This window comes from Nomascus leucogenys, chromosome 19 (genome assembly GCF_006542625.1).
Source record: "Nomascus leucogenys isolate Asia chromosome 19, Asia_NLE_v1, whole genome shotgun sequence".
In the NCBI taxonomy this organism is placed as follows: Eukaryota; Metazoa; Chordata; class Mammalia; order Primates; family Hylobatidae; genus Nomascus; species Nomascus leucogenys.
In genome coordinates this window covers 31493884-31515930 of record NC_044399.1, presented here as the reverse complement: position 1 = coordinate 31515930, position 22047 = coordinate 31493884, and the positions used below count along the sequence as shown (strand labels likewise).

The following is a 22047-nucleotide window of genomic DNA, read 5'->3' as shown; positions in this document are numbered from 1 at the left end:
CCTGGAATGGCTTCTTTATGTAAGCTCTCACCTGTAATCCCACACTTTGGTAGGCCGAGGTGGAGGATCACTTCAGGCCAAGAGTTCAGTTCAAAACCAGCCTGAGCAACATAAGGAGACCCAACCCCCCCATCCCCATCCCCACCTCCAACCCCAGCTCTACAAAAAAATTTAAAAATTAGCTGGGGCCATGCGTGGTGGGTCACGCCTGTAATCCCAGAATTTTGGGAGGCCGAGGCGGGCGGATCACGAGGTCAAGAAATCGAGACCATCCTGGACAACATGGTGAAATTCCATCTCTACTAAAAATACAAAAATTAGCAGGGCATGGTGGCGTGGGCCTGTAGTCCTAGCTACTGGGGAGGCTGAGGCAGGAGAATCGTTTGAACCCGGGAGGCGGAGGTTGCAGTGAGCCTTTGTGCCACTGCACTCTAGCCTGGCGACAGTGAGAGTCCGTCTCACCATAAAAAAAAATAAAAATAAAAAAATTAGCTGGGAGTGGTGGCACGCGCCTGTAGCCCCAACTACTCGGGAGGCTGAGCTGGGAGGATCGCTCGAGACCAGGAGTTTGAGACCAGCCTGGGCAACATAAGGAGACCCAACTGTCCCGCCCTTCAGCTTTGCAAAAAATTTAAAAAATTAGCCAGGAGTGGTGGCGCCACGTGCCTGAAGCCCCAGCTACTCGGGAGGCTGAGGCGGGAGGGTCGCTTGAACCTGGGAGTTCAATGCTGCAACGAGCTATGATAGCGCCACTGCACTCCAGCCTGGGCGACAGAGCAAGACCCTGTTTTACAGACAAAAACGAACAAAAAGGTCACAGCGAACTTTGTTCAGAAGTCACATTAACACTCAAATGCCTTAACCCCGACTGAAAGCCCGGGCTTAGGACACAGGGCAGCTCTCCCTCAAAAAGGGGTCTCCCGACAACACCCAATCCACAAGTTGCTCCTCGCCCTCCCCAAACCGGTACAAGATTTATTAGTCTCTGGGCATCTCCAACGGATTCTGAGAGCTACGGGAGGGACTAAGGGACAAATATGAAATGTCGGACAAATGAAATGTGCGCAACGGCTAGGTTTTGGATGATAAGCCAGTTGCTGAGCGACTTCTCAAATCTTCCAAGTGCCTCCAACACCTCTCCCACCCGGTAGGGCTGCGCTCTTTCGCTCTTTCAACCTTCCACGACCGGCCTCTCCGCTGCCCTATCAGCAAATCATCGGGCCGGTGCCTGCCAGTCCGGGCCAATCCCGAACACATTTACTTTGAGCGGGAAAAGCTCAGAAGCAGCGAGAGGGCGAGGTCCGCTAACCGTCCCTTTCTCTCCTTGTCTCTGGGGGGGTAACGGAGCCTGGAGTGGTCGCCCATTGGATGGGCATTGGGCCAATGGCAGGGTGCGAAGCGGGGGAGGGGCGGGCCTCACAACGGGGCGGGGCGGGGCGCGGCGCGCCTGTGCCGTGTCGCGTGCCGAGTCGCGAGCCCCAGGCAGGCCAGGTAACGGCCTCTGCCCCCGCCCCTCCCTCCCCGCTCCGGCTCCCCCTACCGGCACACTGGCTCCAGGCAGCGCCCGGGCAGCGGAGGCGGCTGCAGAGACGGCGGGGTGCGGGCTGAGGGAGCCGGGCCTGGACGCCCTCCCACCCCCGTACCCCAGGAGCTGTGCCTAGTCTAGGAGAGGCTGGGGGGGCCCCATGGAGGTGAGACGCGGAGACACCTGCCCGCGCCGTCACCCCTCAGGCCTGAGGGAGGAAGGACTTGAGGTAACGGATGAGGAAGGGCAGGGTCCAGGGGGCGGCCAGGCTTGCAAGAGGCGACAAGGAGGAGAGGCTGAGGAGGGGGTGCGTCCCCAGACGGGGCGGCAGAGGCGGGTCGTCAGTGGGGAGGCCGGACGGGGCGGGCGGGCGGCGGGCGCGTCGTGAGCTGACTGGACGGGCCGGACGGAGCCCGGGTCGCCGCGATTCCCGGGAGGCAGCCGTCGCGCTGAGGCGGTGGCCGGGGAGGGGCGCACCTCGGGGTCGGCACTCAGGGGTCGCCGCGATTCCCGGGAAGCAGTTGTCGCGCTGAGGCGATGGCCGGGGAGGGGGCGCCCCTCGGAGTCAGCACTCACGGGGCCCGAGGGGAGAGTGAGAATCCAGAGGCTGGAAGCGCGGGCCCCCAAATTCTTGTCCTCTGAGAGGGTTCGGAATTGAGCCGAACGGCCGAGGTGGAACAGGTGTCGGGCCGTTTCAGCTCCGGCGTCACCCTCGTGACCACTTTCTGATATTTCCTATTCCTGTGTGCTGCAGCCCAAAGTCGCGTTCCCCGGAGGTGCGAATCGCTGCTGGAACCTCGGCGCCGACGCCGGCAGCAGGTTAACCGATGTCTTCGGCAGCGTGATGTTGACTGGCTCCGCTTCCTTCTACGATTGCTACAAAGCGCAGGTCCTTTAGTAAACTCCGCCTCTGTTAGACGATTTATTCTCAAATTGATTTACTCGAGCCACCGATTCATAGGTGTTTAATGGCTCCACAGTTAAGGAAGAGAAAACAGGGGACAACCTTTTTTTTTTTTTTTTTTTTGAGACAGGGTCTTGCTCTGTCTCCTAGGCTGGGGTGCAGTGGCGCCATCTCGGTTCACTGCAACCTCCCCCAGCCGGGCTCAGGAGATTCGTGTGCCTCAGCTTCCTGAGGCACGTGCCACCACGCCCGGCTGTTTTTTTGTTTTGTTTTGTTTTTGTTTTTGTTTTTGAGATGGAGTTTTGCTCTTGTTGCCCAGGCTGGAGTGCAGTGGTGCGATCTCTGCTCACCGCAACCTCCGCCTCCTGGGCTCAAGGTATTCTGCCTCAGCCTCCCGAGTAGCTGGGATTACAGGCATTCACCACCACGCCTGGCTAATTTTTTATTTTTAGTAGAGACAGGGTTTCTCCATGTTGGTCAGGCTGGTCTCCAACTCCTGACCTCAGGTGATCCACGCACCTCGGCCTCCCAAATTGCTGGAATTACAGGCACGAACCACCGCGTCCAGCCGTTTTGTTTTGTTTTTTTGAGACAGAGTCTCCTTCTGTTGCCCAGGCTGGAGTGCAGTGGCGCGATCTCGGATCACTGCAAACTCTGTCTCCCCGGTTCAAGCAGTTCTTCCGTCTCAGCCTCCCCAGTAGCTGGGATTATAGACATCTGCCATCATGCCTGGCTAATTTTTGTATTGTTTTTAGAGACCAGGTTTTGCCATGTTCCCTGGGCTGGTCTCGAACTCCTGGGCTCCAGCCATCCTCCCGCCTCGGCCTCCCAAAGTGCTAGGATTTCAGGCCACAGCGCCCAGCCCAGGAACAATTTTTTTTTTTTTTTTTGAGACGGAGTCTCGCTCTGGCACCCAGGCTGGAGTGCAGTGACGCGATCTCGGCTCACTGCAAGCTCCACCTCCCAGGTTCACGCCATTCTCCTGCCTCAGCCTCCCGAGTAGCTGGGACTACAGGCACCCGCCACCACGCCCGGCTAATTTTTTGTGTTTTTAGTAGAGACGGGGTTTCACTGTGTTAGCCAGTATGGTCTCCATCTCCTGACCTCGTGATCTGCCCACCTCGGCCTCCCAAAATGCTGGGATTACAGGCGTGAGCCACCACGCCCGGCTACAATCTTTTAAATACAGTGTTTGCAGAATACATACTTTGCTTTGAAAATAAGTTAGGGGCCGGGCACCGTGGCTCATGCCTGTAATCCCAGCACTCTGGGAGGCCGAGGCGGGTGGATCACCTGAGTTCGGGTGTTCAAGACCAGCCTGGCCAACATGGTGAACCCCATCCCTACTAAAAATACAAAAATTAGCCGGTGTGGGGGCGGGCACCTGTAATCCCAGCTACTTGGGAGACTGAGGTGAGAAAATCTTGAACCGGGGAGGTGGAGGTCGCAGTGAGCCAAGATCATGCCACTGCACTCCAGCCTGGGTGACAGAGTGAGACTCCCTCTCAAAAAAAAAAAAAAAGAAAAAAGAAAACAAATTAAGGAATAAGATTTTTCATTGATTCGTTTCCATCTTGTCCTCAGCATAACATGATGCCAGAAATGTAAGAAAATCCACTTATTTAGTCAGATCAAAATATGTTTTTTTCCTCAGGCATTTATTGCAAGTTGGTAGAAACATATTTTTGACAATTTAAAGGTGAAAATTTCACTTTACTCCTTTATTTTCTGGTTTTAACAATGTCTTAAATTATATGCTACCACTTACCTCACCAAGACATTTAGATTTATTAATCAAAGGAAATAAAGCTTGGGTAATGTAAGTAATTTTCACTTGAAATTATTTAACCAGGATATCAATGTTGATATTGTTGTACTTTGAATTATAACAATATCTAGAAATAAATTAGTTTATTTAATTCACACTAAGAATCATGCCACTGTACAGATTGAGAAACTGAGCCTCAAAGAACTTGATTTGTGCCTAAATGACAAAGCTCAAGTAGAACCCAGACCATAGTTCCACTGCTCTCTGCAGTGTTTACGTCTGGACTAAAATTTACTTGGATTTAATTTCAGTTCACTGTTTTAAGTATGTTAAGGATATAAGTGATACATTTTAAAGTTAATCCAGTTAATATGCCCACTCAAATATTTGCGTATTTCCTGGCCTCTGTTAAGGAAAGGGATGCAGATATTTCAAGTATGATTGTTTGAATCCACCACATTACTTTAGTTGTTTTAACCCAAGAATACAAAAGTTAAGTCAGTCCTTTAAAAGGATTTTTATTTGTAATATTCAAAATGTATTTTAAAATGTAAAATGTACCTGAAAGAATACTCCCAAAATATTTTTAATTTCCAATACTGTTTATTCATTTGACATTCCATAATCTGAAAATGTTCCTTTTGTTTAAGCAACTATTTCAAAAAGATGAACAATTATTTATATCACTTTGGATACTTCACACGTAAGAATAGGCCTATGATGATAACTTTAGAACTCAAAGGATAAAATTAGGAAAGAAAGATAAAAAGCCTTTGTAAAAGTTGCTGCTAACCAACAAATTCTGGAAAGGTAGTTTTTAGTTTTAGCTCTCAGCAAAATCCCTTCTGTGTTTCCATTTCCTCAACTTGAGAATAGTCATAATATGAACTATAAACAGAAAAATTATAATGTGTGGGTTTTAAATAGAATCATAACCAGAACTTAAACAAATGGTTGTAAAATATTTTGAGATTCTTGAAGATGGATGATTGGAAGGTATTTCTTAATGTTCACATTTTGTTGGTATCATATAACGTTGTATAGTTTAAATGTTTTTCAGTGATATCATATCTACTAGGAACAAAAATTTAGAAATATTAACAGAATAAAAACAATTAGAAAATACTTTTAGCCAGAATTATATCTTTTCCTTTTTTTTTTTCTTTTTTCTTTTCTTTTATTTATTTATTTATTTATTTTGAGATGGAGTCTCCCTCTGTTGCCCAGGCTGGAGTGCAATGGCTCAGTCTTGGTTCACTGCAACCTCCACCTTCCGGGTTCGAGTGACTCTCCTGCCTCAGCCTCTTGAGTAGCTGGGATTACAGGCACCTGCCACCACACCCGGCTAATTTTTGTATTTTTGTAGAAACAGGCTTTCACCATGTTGGTCAGGAATTAAACTCCTGACCTCAGGTGATCCGCCCACCTAGGCCTTCCAAAGTGCTGGGATTACAGGTGTGAGCCACCGTGCCTGGCCAGAATTACATCTCTTCTGTATTTATAAGAAAATACTATTTTCATTGTGTTTATGTCTGGGTATTTATAGTTATTGCATCCCAGGTTTTAATAGTTACTTATCTGGTGAGTTAAAAATTTTGAATTTATACTTTCAGTCTTCTTTAAGGAAGCATTTTCTAGAATAAACAATGTATAAATTAGCTTAATCTTTTTTTGTTTGTTAAATTCGCTTTCCCTACATGGTCCCTTTTGGAAGGAGGCAGGGTTTGAATCATTAAAATCTTAAAACCCAAGGCCTGGCAAAGTGACTCACACCTGTAATCCCAGCACTTTGGAAGGCCAAGGCAGGAGGATCGCTTGAGGCCAGGAGTTTAAGACTAGCCTGGGCAACACAGCGAGACCCCATCTCTATTAAAAAAAAAGAAAAGAAACTTAACACCCAAACTTTTTGTTTACTCAAGTTCGTTATAGAAGCATTCACCGAGGCTGGGTGCAATGGCTCACGCCTGTAATCCCAACACTTTGGAAGGCCCAAGGCGGGCAGATCGCTTGAGGTCAGGATTCGAGACCAGCCTGACCAACATGGTGAAACCCTAAAACTCTCTACTGAAAATACAAAAATTAGCCAGGCATGGTGGCAGGTGCCTGTAATCCCAGCTACTTGGGAGGCTAAGGCAGGAGAATCGCTTCAACCCGGGAGGCAGAGGTTGCAGTGAGCCGAGATCTCACCACTCTATTCCAGCCTGGGCAACAGAGCTAGACTCTTGTCTCAAAAAAAAGATACTGCATAAAAGGCCCTCGACTAGGAGGAAGACGACCTTGAGTTTTGGTTTTAGATTTGTTACATATTGGCTGAGTGACTTGCAGCCTCAGTTTCCTTGTTTTTAAAGTAGAGATAATACTCGTCACAAGGTTTACTGAATATGATAATATATGTGAAATTTATTTGAATAGTGTAAAATTCTATATAAATATACATTAACTTTTTTCAGAGATTGGGGACATTAAGACTGAATTTTATTTATTTATTTATTTTTGAGACGGAGTCTCGCTCTGTCGCCCAGGATGGAGTACAGTGGTGCTATCTTGGCTCACTGCAAGCTCCGCCTCCCGGGTTCATGCCATTCTCCTGCCTCAGCCTCCCAAGTAGCTGGGACTACAGGCGCCCACCGCCACGCTGGGCTAATTTTTTGTATTTTTAGTAGAGACAGGGTTTAGCCAGGATGGTCTCATCTCCTGACCTCGTGATCTGCCCATCTCGGCTTCCCAAAGTGCTGGGATTACAGGCTTGAGCCACCGCGCCTGGCCCCAAGACTGAATTTTATATATAATGTATTAAAAATAACATTGCTAGTATCCACATAACGCTTATCTATTCAAAAAATTCCAAAAAAACTACAATAATTGCAGGTATTTTATACCACGGACCAGCAACAAGGAGCCAGATCGGCCCGATGCCTGTTTTGTAAATAAAGTTTTATTGCAGTGCAGCCAAACCCGTTTGTTTATTGTCTGTGGTTGATTTAGTGCTGCAGCATTAGAGTTGAAGAGTTTTGACAGCAACCTTAATGGCCAGCTAAGCCTAAAATATTTACTATTTGGCCATTTGCAGAAAAAGTTTGCCAATCCCTGGTATAAAGCAAGCTTAAGTCACTAAGTCTACATTTGAATGTAATTCTCCCAACTCTTATATCTGTGTTATTTCCCCTGCTTTCTTATTTTTCTAATATTCTACAACAAATGAAGTTTTGATGTGTCTGATAAACATTTCTTAAAACTTTCAGAGTGAAGACAATGTAGACCTAAGGCAGACCTATACTCCATTTTCTTCAACAGAATATTCAAGTTCTGTAGATTCTTCACTTTTCTGTGCACCATGGTCTACTTATGGAGATGATATTAAACAACCTTCTAATTCTCAGATCAATATAAAGAACAGGTAAATTAATTCATTTCTCAGGGTAATTGAGGTATTTTTAAATTTAATTACATAGGAACTGAGGTTTATTTTCTCTCTGTTCCCTACATCATCATTTTACTGTTGTGGCATTTTGTGTTTTTCAAACTTTTAGGAAAGTGTAAACTGGGTAGTTATTTGTGTATAGTTTTTACGGTGTTTTGTTTTGTTTTGTTTTGTTTTGTTGAGACAGGGTCTCGCTCTGTCACCCAGTCTGGAGTGCAGTGGTGAGATCATGGCTCACTACAACTTTGAACTCCTGGGCTCAAGCCATACTCCTGCCTCAGCCTCCACAGTAGCTGGGACTATAGGTATGCACCACGGTGGTCAGCTAACTTTAAAAAAATTTGTTTCCTTTTCTTTTTCAGAAACGAGGTCTCACTTTGTTGCCTAGGCTGGTCTTGAACTCCTGGCCTCAAACCATCCTCCCACCTTGGCCTCCCAAAGTGCTGGAATTACAGGCATGAGCGTCTGCCCAGCTAGGTTATTACTTAAAAAAATTCATTAGTGGGAACATTTAGTGCATAAATCTTAAGTTCTTCTTTCTAAAGATGACTTATGTGAAAGAGTTAAAACTTTTAGATGTTTTTGTCATCCAGTTCTAAATTTTCCATTTTTTTCCCTCACAACTACACAACAAACAGGGTTTTATCAAACATAAGATATTTTAAATTATTTTTCTGTTCAATTCCACAAATAATAAGGGCCCCCTGTACATCAGATGCTTTTCTATGGGGGATACCACAATTTAAACATGGCAAATATTATCCTTGCCTTTATAATCTTGATGATGATGATGATGATGATGATGACGACGATAACTAGGATATTATGGGAGCCTATTGCAAAGAGGAGGAGCCCTAAGGGAGTGACATCTATCTTTAATTATATATGGGAGCTATTTATAGAGGCTGATGCATCTTTAGTCTAACAGGAAATAGTTATTTGTATTTATTAGAAAAGTGTTAAAAAATTAAAATTCTTGGCAAATTCTCTAAAATAATTTTATTAGAAAGTCTATATAATACATAATTCTACAAAAAACAAAGATATTTTTTAAGTTGATATATGCTATTGAAAAAATTCAAGCCTATTCTCAGCTTTTGGCTAAGATCAAGTGAAAAAATTCAAACTTTTCAGAAATATATATCAAGAAAAGTGAAAGTCTGTCTTAACCTTCTCTCCCCGCCACCCAATAACAGCTGCTAGCAGTTTGGTATATATTACATTGAATATTTTTTTAGATATATACTAATACATAATTACACAAAAAAGCTTTTATATTGAACTTTTATGAGATAACACATGTAGTAGAAAAGGTATTGGACTTACAGGGGGACTATTTAGCAAGTATATAGTAGTTTGGCAAGTCATATACCCTTGCAAAATACAAGTTTCTTAATATCTCAAATGATCATTCATTTATTCAACAGATAATAACGAATGATTACTAATGCTTACCCTTCCAATGTTATGAAGATCAATTAAATATGAGTGTTATGCAAATATAAGGTATTTTATTTCTAAAATATCCCAACACGATGAAATGTTGAAATATGAAAAAACGGGAAGTTACAATTTATTATAAAACAACGTACAGGGCCGGGAGCAGTGGCTCACGCCTGTAATCCCAGCACTTTGGGAAGCTGAGGTGGGCAGATCACAAGGTCAGGAGTTCGAGACCAGCCTGACCAACATGGTCAGGCTGAAAATACAAAAAAAATTAGACAGGCATGGTGGCACGCGCCTGTAGTCCCAGCTACTTGGGAGGCTGAGGCAGGAGAATCGCTTGAACCTGGGAGGCGGAGGTTGCAGTGAGCAGAGATCGCGCCATTGCACTGCAGCCTGGGGAACAGAGCGAGACTCCATCTCAAAAATAAATAAATAAATAAACAAACCAACAAATAGACGTATGGGTTGAGCATCCCAATCTGAAAATCTGAAATCCAAACTGATCTAAAATCCAAAACTTTTTGAGTGCTGACATGATGCTCAAAACAAATGCTCATTGGAGCATTTCAGATTTTGGATTAGGGACGTTCAACCAAATATACAAATATACATTATATATTTGGAGTATAATGTATATTTCCAGAATCCAAGAAAAAACCCTGAAATCCAAAACAGCTCTGATCCCAAGCATTTTGGATGAGGAATACTCAACCTGTATTACTTCAAGGAAGAAATTACCCAAAAACTGTAACAGGTAAAAGGTACCAATCTTCCATGTGCTTGTGGTTTTTACATTTTGTGTTTAGTCAGTATCAGTCACTTGGTGGATTTCTGGGATATAAGGAACTCCATCCAGTCATGCTTTGCAAGGATTAGGGATGGCTCCCAAATCTGTTACATTTAAGGGACAACTGCAGAATTGCTATAGTGTCTAGGATGACCATATCGCATTTCACTTTTTTATCCAATATTAATATAGAGTCACAAAAATAGAATAGAGCATCAGGTTCATATGGTTTTCAAATTGCAAATGAGGAAGCTGAGCAGGTGTTGATGGAATAATGTAAAATAAGACAAGACTTGCTTTCAGGAGCAGCTATGATACCAAGCATGTCTGTGACATCATAGGTGAGAGATTTATATCTTGGTCACCTAAAATGAAAAGTGTGTGTTGTGGAGAAATAAGAGGTAAGCATACACTGTAAGTTAGATATAGGATTTGAAATGAAGGAGAAATATTTATGTGGAAAAGACATTTCCACATAGAAATATTTATGTGGAAAAGAAAATATTCTTGAGTTCTAGTCTCTTCTTTATTTGAGATGATGGTGTAGATTCAGTCCACGTATTTTATAGATAAAGATGGTAAGATAGGATAAGTCTGGAAAGAGTAATCAATATATTGTATTTCAGCATGAATTCATTTATTTTTAGGATTCAAACAGAAAGAAATGACTATGGCAGTGAAACAGACTTATATGGACTTGTGTCTAACATTTTGGAAGAACAAGATAAGTCACAGCCATATTTTGCTGAAGGGTTAGTATATAATCTATATAGTATATAACAGGCTTTTAAACTAACATACACTAGTTTACCTTGTTTATTAACTTTTATTTTTACTTAATAGTGGATGATGTGACAGTAGGTATCTTAATTCAAATATTGTTTCAAGGAGACTTGATTTTGCTGAAGTATTTGCTATATAATTGGAAGTTCAGTCTAAGGTTTTGTATAAGGACTTTCATTGAAAAATTATTCTTGCATAATTCAGAGCTATTTCCCTTGAGTTCATGAACTAAAGATTGGCTTAAAGAATATAAATTCAAGGGAGCTTTTATACATAGATCCCAAAGAATAAAACTCATTAGTACTATGCAGAAATACATATGGATTTTATTCATGTGTTAGAAAATTTTTTAATGTTTTGTTTTATTGGTGTTTGGAAGCTATATCACCCAAATATACTATTTCATAAATAGGGAAGTATGTAGCACACATATAACCAATTAAAATATTTTAATTTCACAAAGTTTAAGCAAAACACATTTTTTCATTAAAAAAAAACTGTGGTCAGCAATGCTTTTATATAATAACCTAAGCAAAGGAAAAACTTATTTTCTGCTTACTATAGACAAAAAATTCATCTAAGACCATGAAGTCACATATTAGGCCTTAGTTATTGTCTCTTGGGAAAGTACAGTGAAGACATTAAAATGCATATTTATATAACATATAGCACATTTCATGTGATAGATAATTATCTGGAGCTAATGCTAGCTTATAAAGCAGCGTTGAAAGGGATTAGAGAATGGTGACATGGGGCAAGATAAATGTTTTTGAAGACCTTTTCTCCCTTTTCCACTGAGGAAATAAAGTCTTTAAAACCTAAGTTATAATTAAATATATTTATTTGTTCTAGGACCTGCTCCTCCAATTTAAAGTCAGTTTGGCCAATGAACACAAGCAGATTTGCAGATCACCATGCCCTCTTAACAGAAACCAAAAGGCCAATAGATACAGCCATCTCTCAGCAAGCTTTTTATAGTGGTGAATCTGTGTCAGCAATGGAAAAGCAATACCTGCATAACAGTAATCTCACACCACAACAAAAAATAGATGAACTTTATCATGGATTTACTGGTTTAGACCTTGAAGAACAATGGATGTACCCCTCACGAAGTGATCATTCTAACTGTCACAATATTCAGACAAATGATACAGCTAAGACAACATTCCAAGAATATCCATTTATCAAAAACTGTTTTACACCACAAACTGGTCTGTCTGATATCATGAAAGAATCAGGAGTTGATATCTACCCTTATGGAAGAGACAGAATATGTACTAAAGGTCTTGAAGCACCATTACAGCAAAAAAGGGCAGAGATGTTTCTTTCTCAATTTAATAGATACAATGAAAATATAGATTATTGTAGATACCCAGAATATGTTCATCCTAATAAGGCTAAGCTTAATAAATGTTCAAATTTTAGTGTCCAAGATAGCAAAAAATTAGCCAATGGCACACCTGAAACACCAACTGTAGAAGCAGACACCTACTCAAAGTTATTTCAGGTTAAACCAGTGAATGAGAAAAAAATGGAGGAGACAATCCCTGACCAGCAGAATTTCACATTTCCAAAAACTATGCCACATCTGACAGAGAAACAGTTTGCAAAGGAAGGAGCATTCACTGCTGATTTTGGCTTAACATCAGAATATGGACTAAAACCTCACACAGCTTGTCCCGCTAATGATTTTGCTAACGTCACAGAAAAGCAACAGTTTGCTAAACCTGATCCCCCAAATTCTGAGTATTTTAAATCAGTGAATTTATTATCAAACTCAGCAACACCTTCAGGAGGTATCAATTTAAACAGACCAACTTGGATGAATGTTCAAACAAAAAATAACACTCCTATTCCTTATCGAAGTCAAGGTAACTTGATGAAATTAAACAGTCATTTAAGTGCAGCTTCAAAAGGTTCTAACCATTCTTCAGATTTCCCCCAACTATCATCCACAAACTTAACCCCAAATAGCAATTTATTTCAGAAATATTGCCAAGAAAACCCTTCAGCATTTTCTAGTTTTGATTTTAGTTACAATGGTGCAGAAAGAATCCAATCTGTCAATCACATAGAAAGACTAACAAAGCCTGGAGAAGAAAATCTCTTTGAATTGGTTACGGATAAAAAAATAAAGCAGCCAAATGGATTTTGTGATAACTATTCAGCTCAGCAGTATGGGATAACTGAAAATGTAAACAAACATAATTTTCAATCCAAGCCCCAGAGTGGACATTATGATCCTGAGGAAGGTCCAAAGCATTTAGATGGCTTATCACAAAATACATACCAAGATCTACTGGAGTCACAGGGTCATTCTAACAGCCACAGAACGAGAGGTGGAGACAATATTAATAGCCGTGTGAATCGCACACAAGCGTCATGCTTTTCTAATAATTATATGATGGGAGATTTAAGGCATAACCAGGGTTTTCAACAACTTGGTTCAAATGGGTTTCCCCTAAGATCCACCCACCCATTTGGCCATTCAGTTGTTCCACTGTTCGATTCCTATGACTTATTTTCTTATGATGACTTAAGCCGTTTGTACCCTTATTTTAATGATATGATGTATGGTGATAATTCTTTTTCGGGTCTCATGCCAACTTTTGGATTTCAAAGACCAATTAAAACCCGTAGTGGACCAGCCAGTGAACTTCATATTCGTCTAGAAGAGTGCTATGAACAATGGAGAGCATTAGAAAAAGAGAGAAAAAAGGTAACACAAAGTTAACCATTTAGGAATAACAGTATGTTCCTTTTGCCTGTCTTCATTCTGTTTACCTTAGTGTAGTTTAAGAGTACTTGCCTTATTTCTTTTTGCTTTATTTGTTGTTGTTTTAAAGAGACAGAGTCTCGCTCTGTTGCCCAGGCTGGAGTACAGTGGCAGAATCATAGTTTACTGTAACCAAACTCCTGGGCTCAAGCAATCCTTCCTCCTCAGCCTCCTGAGTAGCTAGTACTACAGGCACATGCCACCATGCCTGTCTAATTTTAATTTTTTGTAGACATTGAGTTTCACTATGTTCCCCATGGTGGTCTCAAACCCCTGGCCTCAAGCCATCCTTCCACCTTGATGTCCCAAGTGCTGGGATTACAGGTGTGAGCCACTGCACCCGGCCAACTTGCCTTATTTCTGAGCTGAATTCTATATTGTCCAGGATTTGCTGTAAGTTCATGACTGTAAGGAATTAAGTGGGTTACTTAAAAACTAAAAGTGGATGGGGTTGGCCAATGGGAAGCTTAAATAAATGAAGACGAAAAATGCTTGACATTTTAAAGTTATTGTTATTCTAAGTTGACTTGCCCTGAAGTAGATTTTTTACCCCCTTAGTGGTTACAAGTTTATTTCTTTGAATTTTTTAGTGTTAACCTGTTGGTATACTCAGGTATTTTATTTGTATTAAGATGATAGCTGGGCTCAGTGGCTCACGCCTGTAATCCCAGCACTTTGGGAGGCCAAGGTGGGCAGATCACAAGGTCAGGAGTTGGAGACCAGCCTGGCCAACATGGTGAAACCCAGTCTCTACTAAAAATACAAAAATTTAGCCAGGTGTGGTGGCAGGCGCCTGTAATCCCAGCTACCCAGGAGCCTGAGGCAGGAGAATCGCTTGAACCCGGGAAACGGAGGTTGCTGTGAGCCGAGACTGCGCCACTGCACTCCAGCCTGGGCAACAAAGCGAGACTCTGTCTCAAAAAAAAAGGATAGAAAAATACTGTGGTATTGTGGTTTACATTTGTTGCCTTTTGATACCAAAACAGAATTTTCATTTAAAGTGGTAATACTCTACTTATTAGGCTTATGAAAACTATTATTCATGGTCGGATCATATTTAGAAAATTCTACATCTAAAAAGTATGTAATTTTTTACAGACTGAATTAGCCCTTGCCGAGAATTATCCTGGAAAAAAAGTATCCAGTAGTAACAACACTCCAATTCCAAGGCTGACTTCCAACCCATCTAGAGTTGATCGCTTAATTGTGGATGAACTTCGAGAACTAGCCAGAGTAAGCTGTAAAAATAGATAACAGTGGATGGATTTTTTGTTAAATTTTTTTTTAATTTCAGGCCAGGCATGGTGGCTCACTCCTGTAATCCCAGCACTTTGGGAAGCTGAGGTGGGCAGATCACCTGAGGTCAGGAGTTCGAGACCAGCCTGGCCATTATGGTGAAACCCCGTCTCTACTAAAAATACAAAAATTAGCTGGGGGTGGTGGCATGCACCTGTAGCCCCAGCTACTCGGGAGGCTGAGGCAGGAGAATCATTTAAACCCAGGAGGCAGAGGTTGCAGTGAGCCAAGATCACGCCACTGCACTCCAGCCTGAGTGACAGAGCAAGACTCTATCTTAATAAATAAATAAATAAATAAATAAATAAAACTCTCTTCAAGTTTTAGAGCTTTGAAGGGTTTTTAAATCACATTTACATCTAACTCTCTGAAATATATTTTTTTCATGTTTGATCCTAGAACTATAATATTTAGGAAAGGGGCTGGGTGCAGTGGCTCACACCTGTAATACCAGCACTTTGGGAAGTGGAGGTGGGAGAATCACTTGAGCCCAGGAGTTTGAGACCATCCTGGGCAACATAGGGAGATCCTGTCTCTACTAAAAAATAAAAATTAGCTGGACATGGTGGCGCATGCTTGTGCTACTCAGGAGGCTGAGGTGGGAAGATAGCTTGAGCCCGGGAGGTCAGGGCTATAGTGAGCCATAACCACATCATTGCATTCCAACCTGGGGAACAGAGCAAGATCTTGTCTCAAAAAAAAAAAAAAAAAAAAAAAAAAAAAAAAAAAAAGGAAAGGGAAAATAGTCCCACTCAATCATTTAAAAAGTAATTTTTGTAATTTAAATGGTTCCTCTTAAAGCTCAAATTGGCAGTGGAGCTAATCCTCAACTGAAAGAATTTTTTAAAAAGCAAAAACCATTTTGAGTATTATTTATGGAGAAAGTCTCATTTCTTTGTCACATTTGTTTTCCAGCTTGATGAGCAAGCTGTGCTTACATAAGATGGTAACTTAATAGGGAATTACTATCTTTCCTTTTTTTTTTTGAGGCAGGGTCTCACTTTGTCACCCAGACTAGAGTGCAGTGGCATAATCTATGCTCACGGTAGCCTTGACCTTCTGGGTTCAAGAGCTCCTCCTGCCTAAGCCCCCAAATAGCTGGGACTACAGATGCACGCTACCACGCACAGCTAATTTTTGTATTTTTTATAGAGACAGGGTTTCGCCATGTTGCCCAGGTTGGTCTCAAACTCCTGAGCTCAAACAATCCACCTGCCTCAGCCTCCCAAAGTGCTGGGTGTGAGCCACCACCAGCCAACAAAATACTTTTGGCAAAGTAGGATATGACTTCAAGTCAAATGTAAAGAATCCTCATGTTAAGTCATTTTGTAATTTAATGATTATTCCTATTATCTTCTTTGTAATTTCAGAATTTTCTAAGCAACTTAGGGTAGGTAAACTTTTCCTTTTTTGACCTTCCTCTCTTAAAAACTTAGTTTTCCAAATAAAATTTGATAAAGTTTCTTCCTGGGAAAAAAAATGCAGCAAAACGGATTACCTCTATTATTGAATAAAACCATTTTAGGAATTAGAAAAATCAACATGAGTCAAATTTGTAAATCTGTACAATGGAATTTATCCATGGTACAGTCAGAGCCTAACATGAGGTACAGCCAGATGTTAATAAAAACTTCAGTCTTTTATTATTTAAAAAAAAAAACTGTTCCAAATTAAAATTTCTTTATCGCAGTAATACATTTCTAGGAAATAAAGGATGACATACTGTGGATAGTGATATACTTTTCCCAGCTTTGCTTATGCTTCACATTAATTTAGAAGGATATGTTTATGCCTGTTATAATAATTTTATTTTCTTTACAAAAATTAGCTGGGCATGGTGGCATGTGCCTATAGTCCCAGCTACTCAGGAGGCTTAGGTGGGAGGATCACTTGAGCCTGGGAGGCAGAGGTTGCAGTGAGCTGAGATGATGCCACTGCATGCCAGCCTGGGACAGAGTGGGACCCTGTCTCAAAAAAAAAATTCATTTTATCTATACTTAGCAACATTATTTCATTAACAGAGGGTTTAAAAAATACTATTTTCGCCAGGCGTGGTGGCTCATGCCTGTAATCCCAGCACTTTGGGAGGCCAAGGCGGGCGGATCACAAGCTCAGGAGATTGAGACCATCCTGGCTAACACGGTGAAACCCGGTCTCTACTAAAAACAAATTAGCCGGGCGTGGTGGCAGGTGCCTGCAGTCCCAGCTACTTGGGAGGCTGAGGCAGGAGAACGGTGTGAACCCGGCAGACAGAGCTTGCAGTGAGCCGAGATTGCACCACTGCACTCCAGCCTGGGCAACAGAGCGAGACTCTGTCTCAAAAAAAAAAAAAAAAAAATTACTATTTTCTAATTGGCTAGCTTTGTAGAATTTTGAAAAAAAAAATTTTTTTAAACTTTATTAAAAAATCACCTGTGCAGACTTTTCTCTTTTTTTGAGATGGAGTCTCACTCTGACAAGATCTTGGCTCACTGCAACCTCTGCCTCCTGGGTTCAAGCGATTTTCCTGCCTCAGCCTCCTGAATAGCTGAGATTACAGGCATGCACCACCATACCCGACTAATTTTTTGTATTTTTAGTAGAGACAGGGTTTCACCATGTTGGTCAGGCTGGTCTCGAACTCCTGATCTCAAATGACCCGCCCACGTCGGCCTCCCCAAAGTGCTGGGATTACAGGTGTGAGCTACAGTGCCCAGCCCCAATCTGCACATTTCTTTACTCTTTCTTTATCATTTGCTCAAAATGATTGTCTTAATTAAAAATAATTAGTGGTTCCCTGTAGGTTTTTTTTTTTGTGTGTTTTGTTTTCCCCTGAAGGATCTGGCTGATACACAGTTGACAGGAAAATATTTAACATACGGAATAGACTTACTATGAAGAAACTTAATACGAGTTTGAGGTTAGAGAAACATTAATTCCAGTGCCATTAGTTTCTTGAGAAGATTTTCCCCCTATATTCTCCAATCAGTGAACACCAAGTTCTACTATCAATTGTTAAATCATTTAACTCCCAAAGACAATTATTGTATTTACTTGATCTTCAAATTGCAATTATTCAAAAAGTTCTCTTTCCATATACTTTCCAAGTTTAGAATTTGAAACGTTAGGCATATGAAACTTACTCCCCCTACTGACCTAATATATCAGTGCCCTTTTTTAAGTTTCATTATCCAGAGGATTGAGAAGCATCCTAATTTTCTTTAGCAGTTTTGACAGTTACAGGAGTCATTTTGTATTATTTTAATGTAAATTTAAATCAATATTTTCTGTATTATGGATTCCTTAAAGCTATCACTAGTCAGTATTACTCTCTGAATATTTCTGATTTCCAAAAAGGGAACGTTGGAGGCCCAGAAAAATTAAAGACTTGTTGAGGTCAGGATTAATCAGTCAGGTACTTCTCTTTTTAGCTCAAAACTTTTTCTATTAGATTACAATACTTCCTAACAATGCTGTTTGCAGGCTGGTCTCTTATTTGTCAAAAACAGTATCAGATCTTGTATTTGCACCGTTAATGACATGGTAATGTTTGAATATTTAACATTTTCATTGATGCTTATTTTCAGTAATCAACTACCACATATTTTTAGAATTAACATAGACAAGTAGATAGAAAACACTTTCCATTTTTGTTTCCCCCAGCATGGTGTCAGGACACAGTAAGCATTCTGATTCATTGAATGAATATTATTGCTGTCATCTCTATTCTGCTTCACTGAAGATTTGTTTTTACTTAAGTTAATGGCAGGACATGTCTTATCAAAATTTAAAATGCTTCCCTCAGGTTGTGACTTTACTAGGCAAAATGGAACGTCTTCGGAGTTCTCTTCTTCATGCCAGTATCTCTACTGCTCTTGATAGACACTTGGAGTCTATTCACATTGTACAGTCACGTAGAAAGGATGAAATTGTTAATGCTTCCAATCGGCAAAGGCAAGGAGTTCCTAGGTGCCAAGATGACAGAGGTACAAATATTAATGCATATTCTTGTGATAAGTCAGTGCGATAATTTAGGTATTGATACAATCAGATTCTGAGGTTGAAAGATTAGATTTCTAAAATTAACACTTATCTACAGAATAAATTGGTAAATAATCTCCACATTATTTACTCCAAAAGTATTTCCATTTTATTAATGTTGTCTATTATAACTGTTTCAAGATAGTCTGTGTTCTACTCAAAGTATAGTCACTATCGTACAAGTCAGAAATAAAGTATCAATACTTTTAAATATTTTAATGATAAAGGACAGGACTTTGGTTCAATCAATAACTCCTTTTTTTACAAAAATAACATTTGATCATTTAGTAGCAAAAGCACTGGCTTTTGTAAGATTTAACAGATATTTAAATGGCATTTAATATGAAATGACCCTGAATGTTTATTTTACAGATGTTTTTGCCCTTGCTTCAGCAATTAAAGAGATGTGTGTGGCTACTCGGAAAACACGCACTGCCCTGTGGTGTGAACTGCAGATGACCTTGCCAAAAACAGCCAGTACAGCTCATGTGGTAAAGGCTTTACAAGATACAGTAAACTGTGAAAATAAAGTCCATGAAAGCATAAATAGTAGCAATCCAATGAACCAGAAAGGTGAAACAAACAAACATTAAGGAAATGCCAGCAGAAAGAAGAATAAAAAGCTGATAAACATATCAAGACATGCTAAAAATTTTTTAATGAACTTGTCAAACTTTCAGTGTTTTCTTTCAGATTTAAAGTTAATACCAATACCTTAATGAAGTCTAACTTCTATTTAAAAATCTTATATTTGAAGTGAATCCGATATAGTTTTAAGTAAACACAAAGGTACAGTTGACTACTCAGAGTTCTGAGTAGTCAGATAACAAGTTTAAGTAAATTAAATATTTCCTAACAGCTAAAATATGCTTAAACCCATTCTGCCATGCAGGTAAATGCAAATGTGAAATTCTTCTAGGAGATAAGTTTCGTTTAGGTCTGTCTTAGTTAAGTATAATTCCAAATAATGAATCTAAGTGACTGTAACCCAATTACGGCTACAGCCTAGTAACCAAGACAAGTTTTGATTGTGATATAAAAGTGTTTTCCTTACAAAACTGGATAATACCTGGGAAACAAAGGAAAATATGGATAAACCCAATATTCATGTAAAAATTTAATATTTAAAATACTACCATATTTATAAATTTGAAATCTTAATGCCTAAGTATATGGAGGGAAATGCATCTGATTCTCCTAAATTAATGATAAAAGTGCCAGTGTAAAAACCATGCAAGTTACTGAATATAAAACCTATTCAGATCATTTGTGTATATTCTTTAAATTTTAATTATATTATCAATTATTAAATGTTTCCAATTTTAAAGTTATTTAAATTAAATCACAAAACATTCCCTTTATCTGGATCTTTTAGACTTGATACACAGTAACTGAAATAATGACTACTGTTTTAATACCCTTAGTTTGCTGCCTTTTATGAGGGTATCACGAAGTTCTAAAATGTATTTTTTTAAAGGTTAATCTCTAACTAGTTTAGCTTGCAATTGGTTAGTGTATATTTTGTGTAGTTGTGTTCATTAGTTTGCTTCTAAGTTCTAAAATGTATTTTTTTAAAGGTTAATCTCTAACTAGTTTAGCTTGCAATTGGTTAGCGTATATTTTGCGTAGTTGTGTTCATTAGTTTGCTTCTGTATTTTTTTAAAACGATTGAAAGCTTAGCTTTTTCTGTTTCTCACCACTTAGTATCTTTGTATAGAACTTGAGTAATTTATTCGTTAATATGAAATGTTGGTATTATGTGACTCAGAAGATCTTGGGTTTTAACATTTCTAGCATGAGTTAAACTATAATGTACTGATGAAATTTAATTGAAATATCCTTGACTAGAAACACTGATGTTTTAAATGTTAGTGTTTTTCTTAGTTTTAGAGATTCTGGTATTAAAAAAAAAAGAGTGTAATCATACCACATAAATTTTCTTTAGATGATGTACAGAAGAAACTGATTGAGAATGCAAGAGTAACTGTAGGGAGAAACATTTTGATCACTGATATATGCCTTAGAACTACCCAAATGAATTACATTGAGGGTAGTCAAATAAAATAGATCATCTCACCACAGTCACTGCATAGAAAGTGGTTAAGTTTAACATAAGACGTGTTGGATGTTATAAAAACAAATACTGTACTGAATTTAGTCTCAGGAAAAAAATAAATTACTTCGTTGAAAACATGTGGTTTCATTTTTCTAAATTTATATTAGTTTCTAACCTTAAGAGTCACTCATATCAGAAAGTCAAATGAATTTCATTTAAGAACTTATACTAAGTTTTAGATTTCATTATTAACACACAAGTAATAATGTTGGTTTATAAATCAATGCCATTCAGATATCCATAGCTCTAACCTGATCTCCTTCAAAGATGAAATTTTTGCTCTATCTTTATGCTAATCCATGTAAACCAGAATAAAAATTTTAGGGAAGCTTTTACATGATACTGGTCAGAAATGAAATACCAGTCCATTAATAAGAACCAAACACTTAACAAAATTCTTTGAAATATTGTTAATCATATCACCCAATAGATAATTTTTAAATTAGTTGGTTGTCCCTTTCAATGGCATATCCTCTAACAGATGGTTCTTATGTACTTGTATTTCTGAATTACAACCTATGAAAACATTGTACTTCTGAATTACAACCTATGAAAACATAAAACTTTTACAAAATTTGCAGTGCAACTGATAAAACTGATGCTCCCGCCACTTCTAATCTGAAAGAACTTGGTGTACTCATTCTTTTTAATGGAAAAAGCAAAATTACCTTGAGTTGTTATCAGTGTCCTTCTCACTTGAATAATCTGCTACTGTAAAGTTTTAGAGGGTTGAGAATTTATGACTGAAATCCAAAATCTGGCCTAAAACTCAATCTTACCATAGAAGATATGGTTGTTTAAAATTTGCCCTTTGCAGCCGGGCGCCGGTGGATCACGCCTGTAATCCCAGCACTTTGGGAGGCTGAGGCGGGTGGATCACGAGGTCAGGAGATTGAGACCATCCTGGCTAACACGGTGAAACCCCATCTCTACTAAAAATACAGAAAATTAGCTGGGTATGGTGGCACTCGCCTGTAGTCTCAGCTACTTGGGGGAGGCTGAGGCAGGAGAATCACTTGAACCCACAAGGTGGAGGTTGCAGTGAGCCAACATGGTGCCACTGCACTCCAGCATGGGTGACAGTGATCTGTCTCAAAAAAACAAACAAAAAAAATTTGCCCTTTGCAATACTGAACATTTTAGATGTAAAGGATTTATTAGCACCTGAGTCAAGTGGATAACTAAACTCAAAGCCTAATGAGCTG

General features: G+C 39.8%; 1 protein-coding gene across 1 annotated transcript; it reads left to right on the top strand.

Moving 5' to 3' along the window:
* The first annotated feature begins 1544 nt into the window (after positions 1-1544).
* MEIOC (meiosis specific with coiled-coil domain) lies at positions 1545-20919 on the top strand. The gene is made up of 8 exons (XM_030800107.1): positions 1545-1754; positions 2280-2414; positions 7440-7594; positions 10499-10603; positions 11487-13353; positions 14509-14643; positions 18491-18671; positions 19099-20919. The coding sequence occupies exons 1-8, from the start codon at positions 1686-1688 to the stop codon at positions 19317-19319; spliced, it is 2868 nt and encodes a 955-aa protein (XP_030655967.1). The 5' UTR covers positions 1545-1685; the 3' UTR covers positions 19320-20919.
* Positions 20920-22047: the final 1128 nt, after the last annotated feature.

Coding starts and splice junctions, on each gene's coding strand:
- MEIOC (XM_030800107.1), top strand. CDS start 1,686: ATGGAGGTGAGACGCGGAGACACCTGCCCGCGCCGTCACCCCTCAGGC. Junction 1,755..2,279: donor TGAGGGAGGAAGGACTTGAG/GTAACGGATGAG, acceptor TGTGTGCTGCAG/CCCAAAGTCGCGTTCCCCGG. Junction 10,604..11,486: donor CAGCCATATTTTGCTGAAGG/GTTAGTATATAA, acceptor TATTTGTTCTAG/GACCTGCTCCTCCAATTTAA.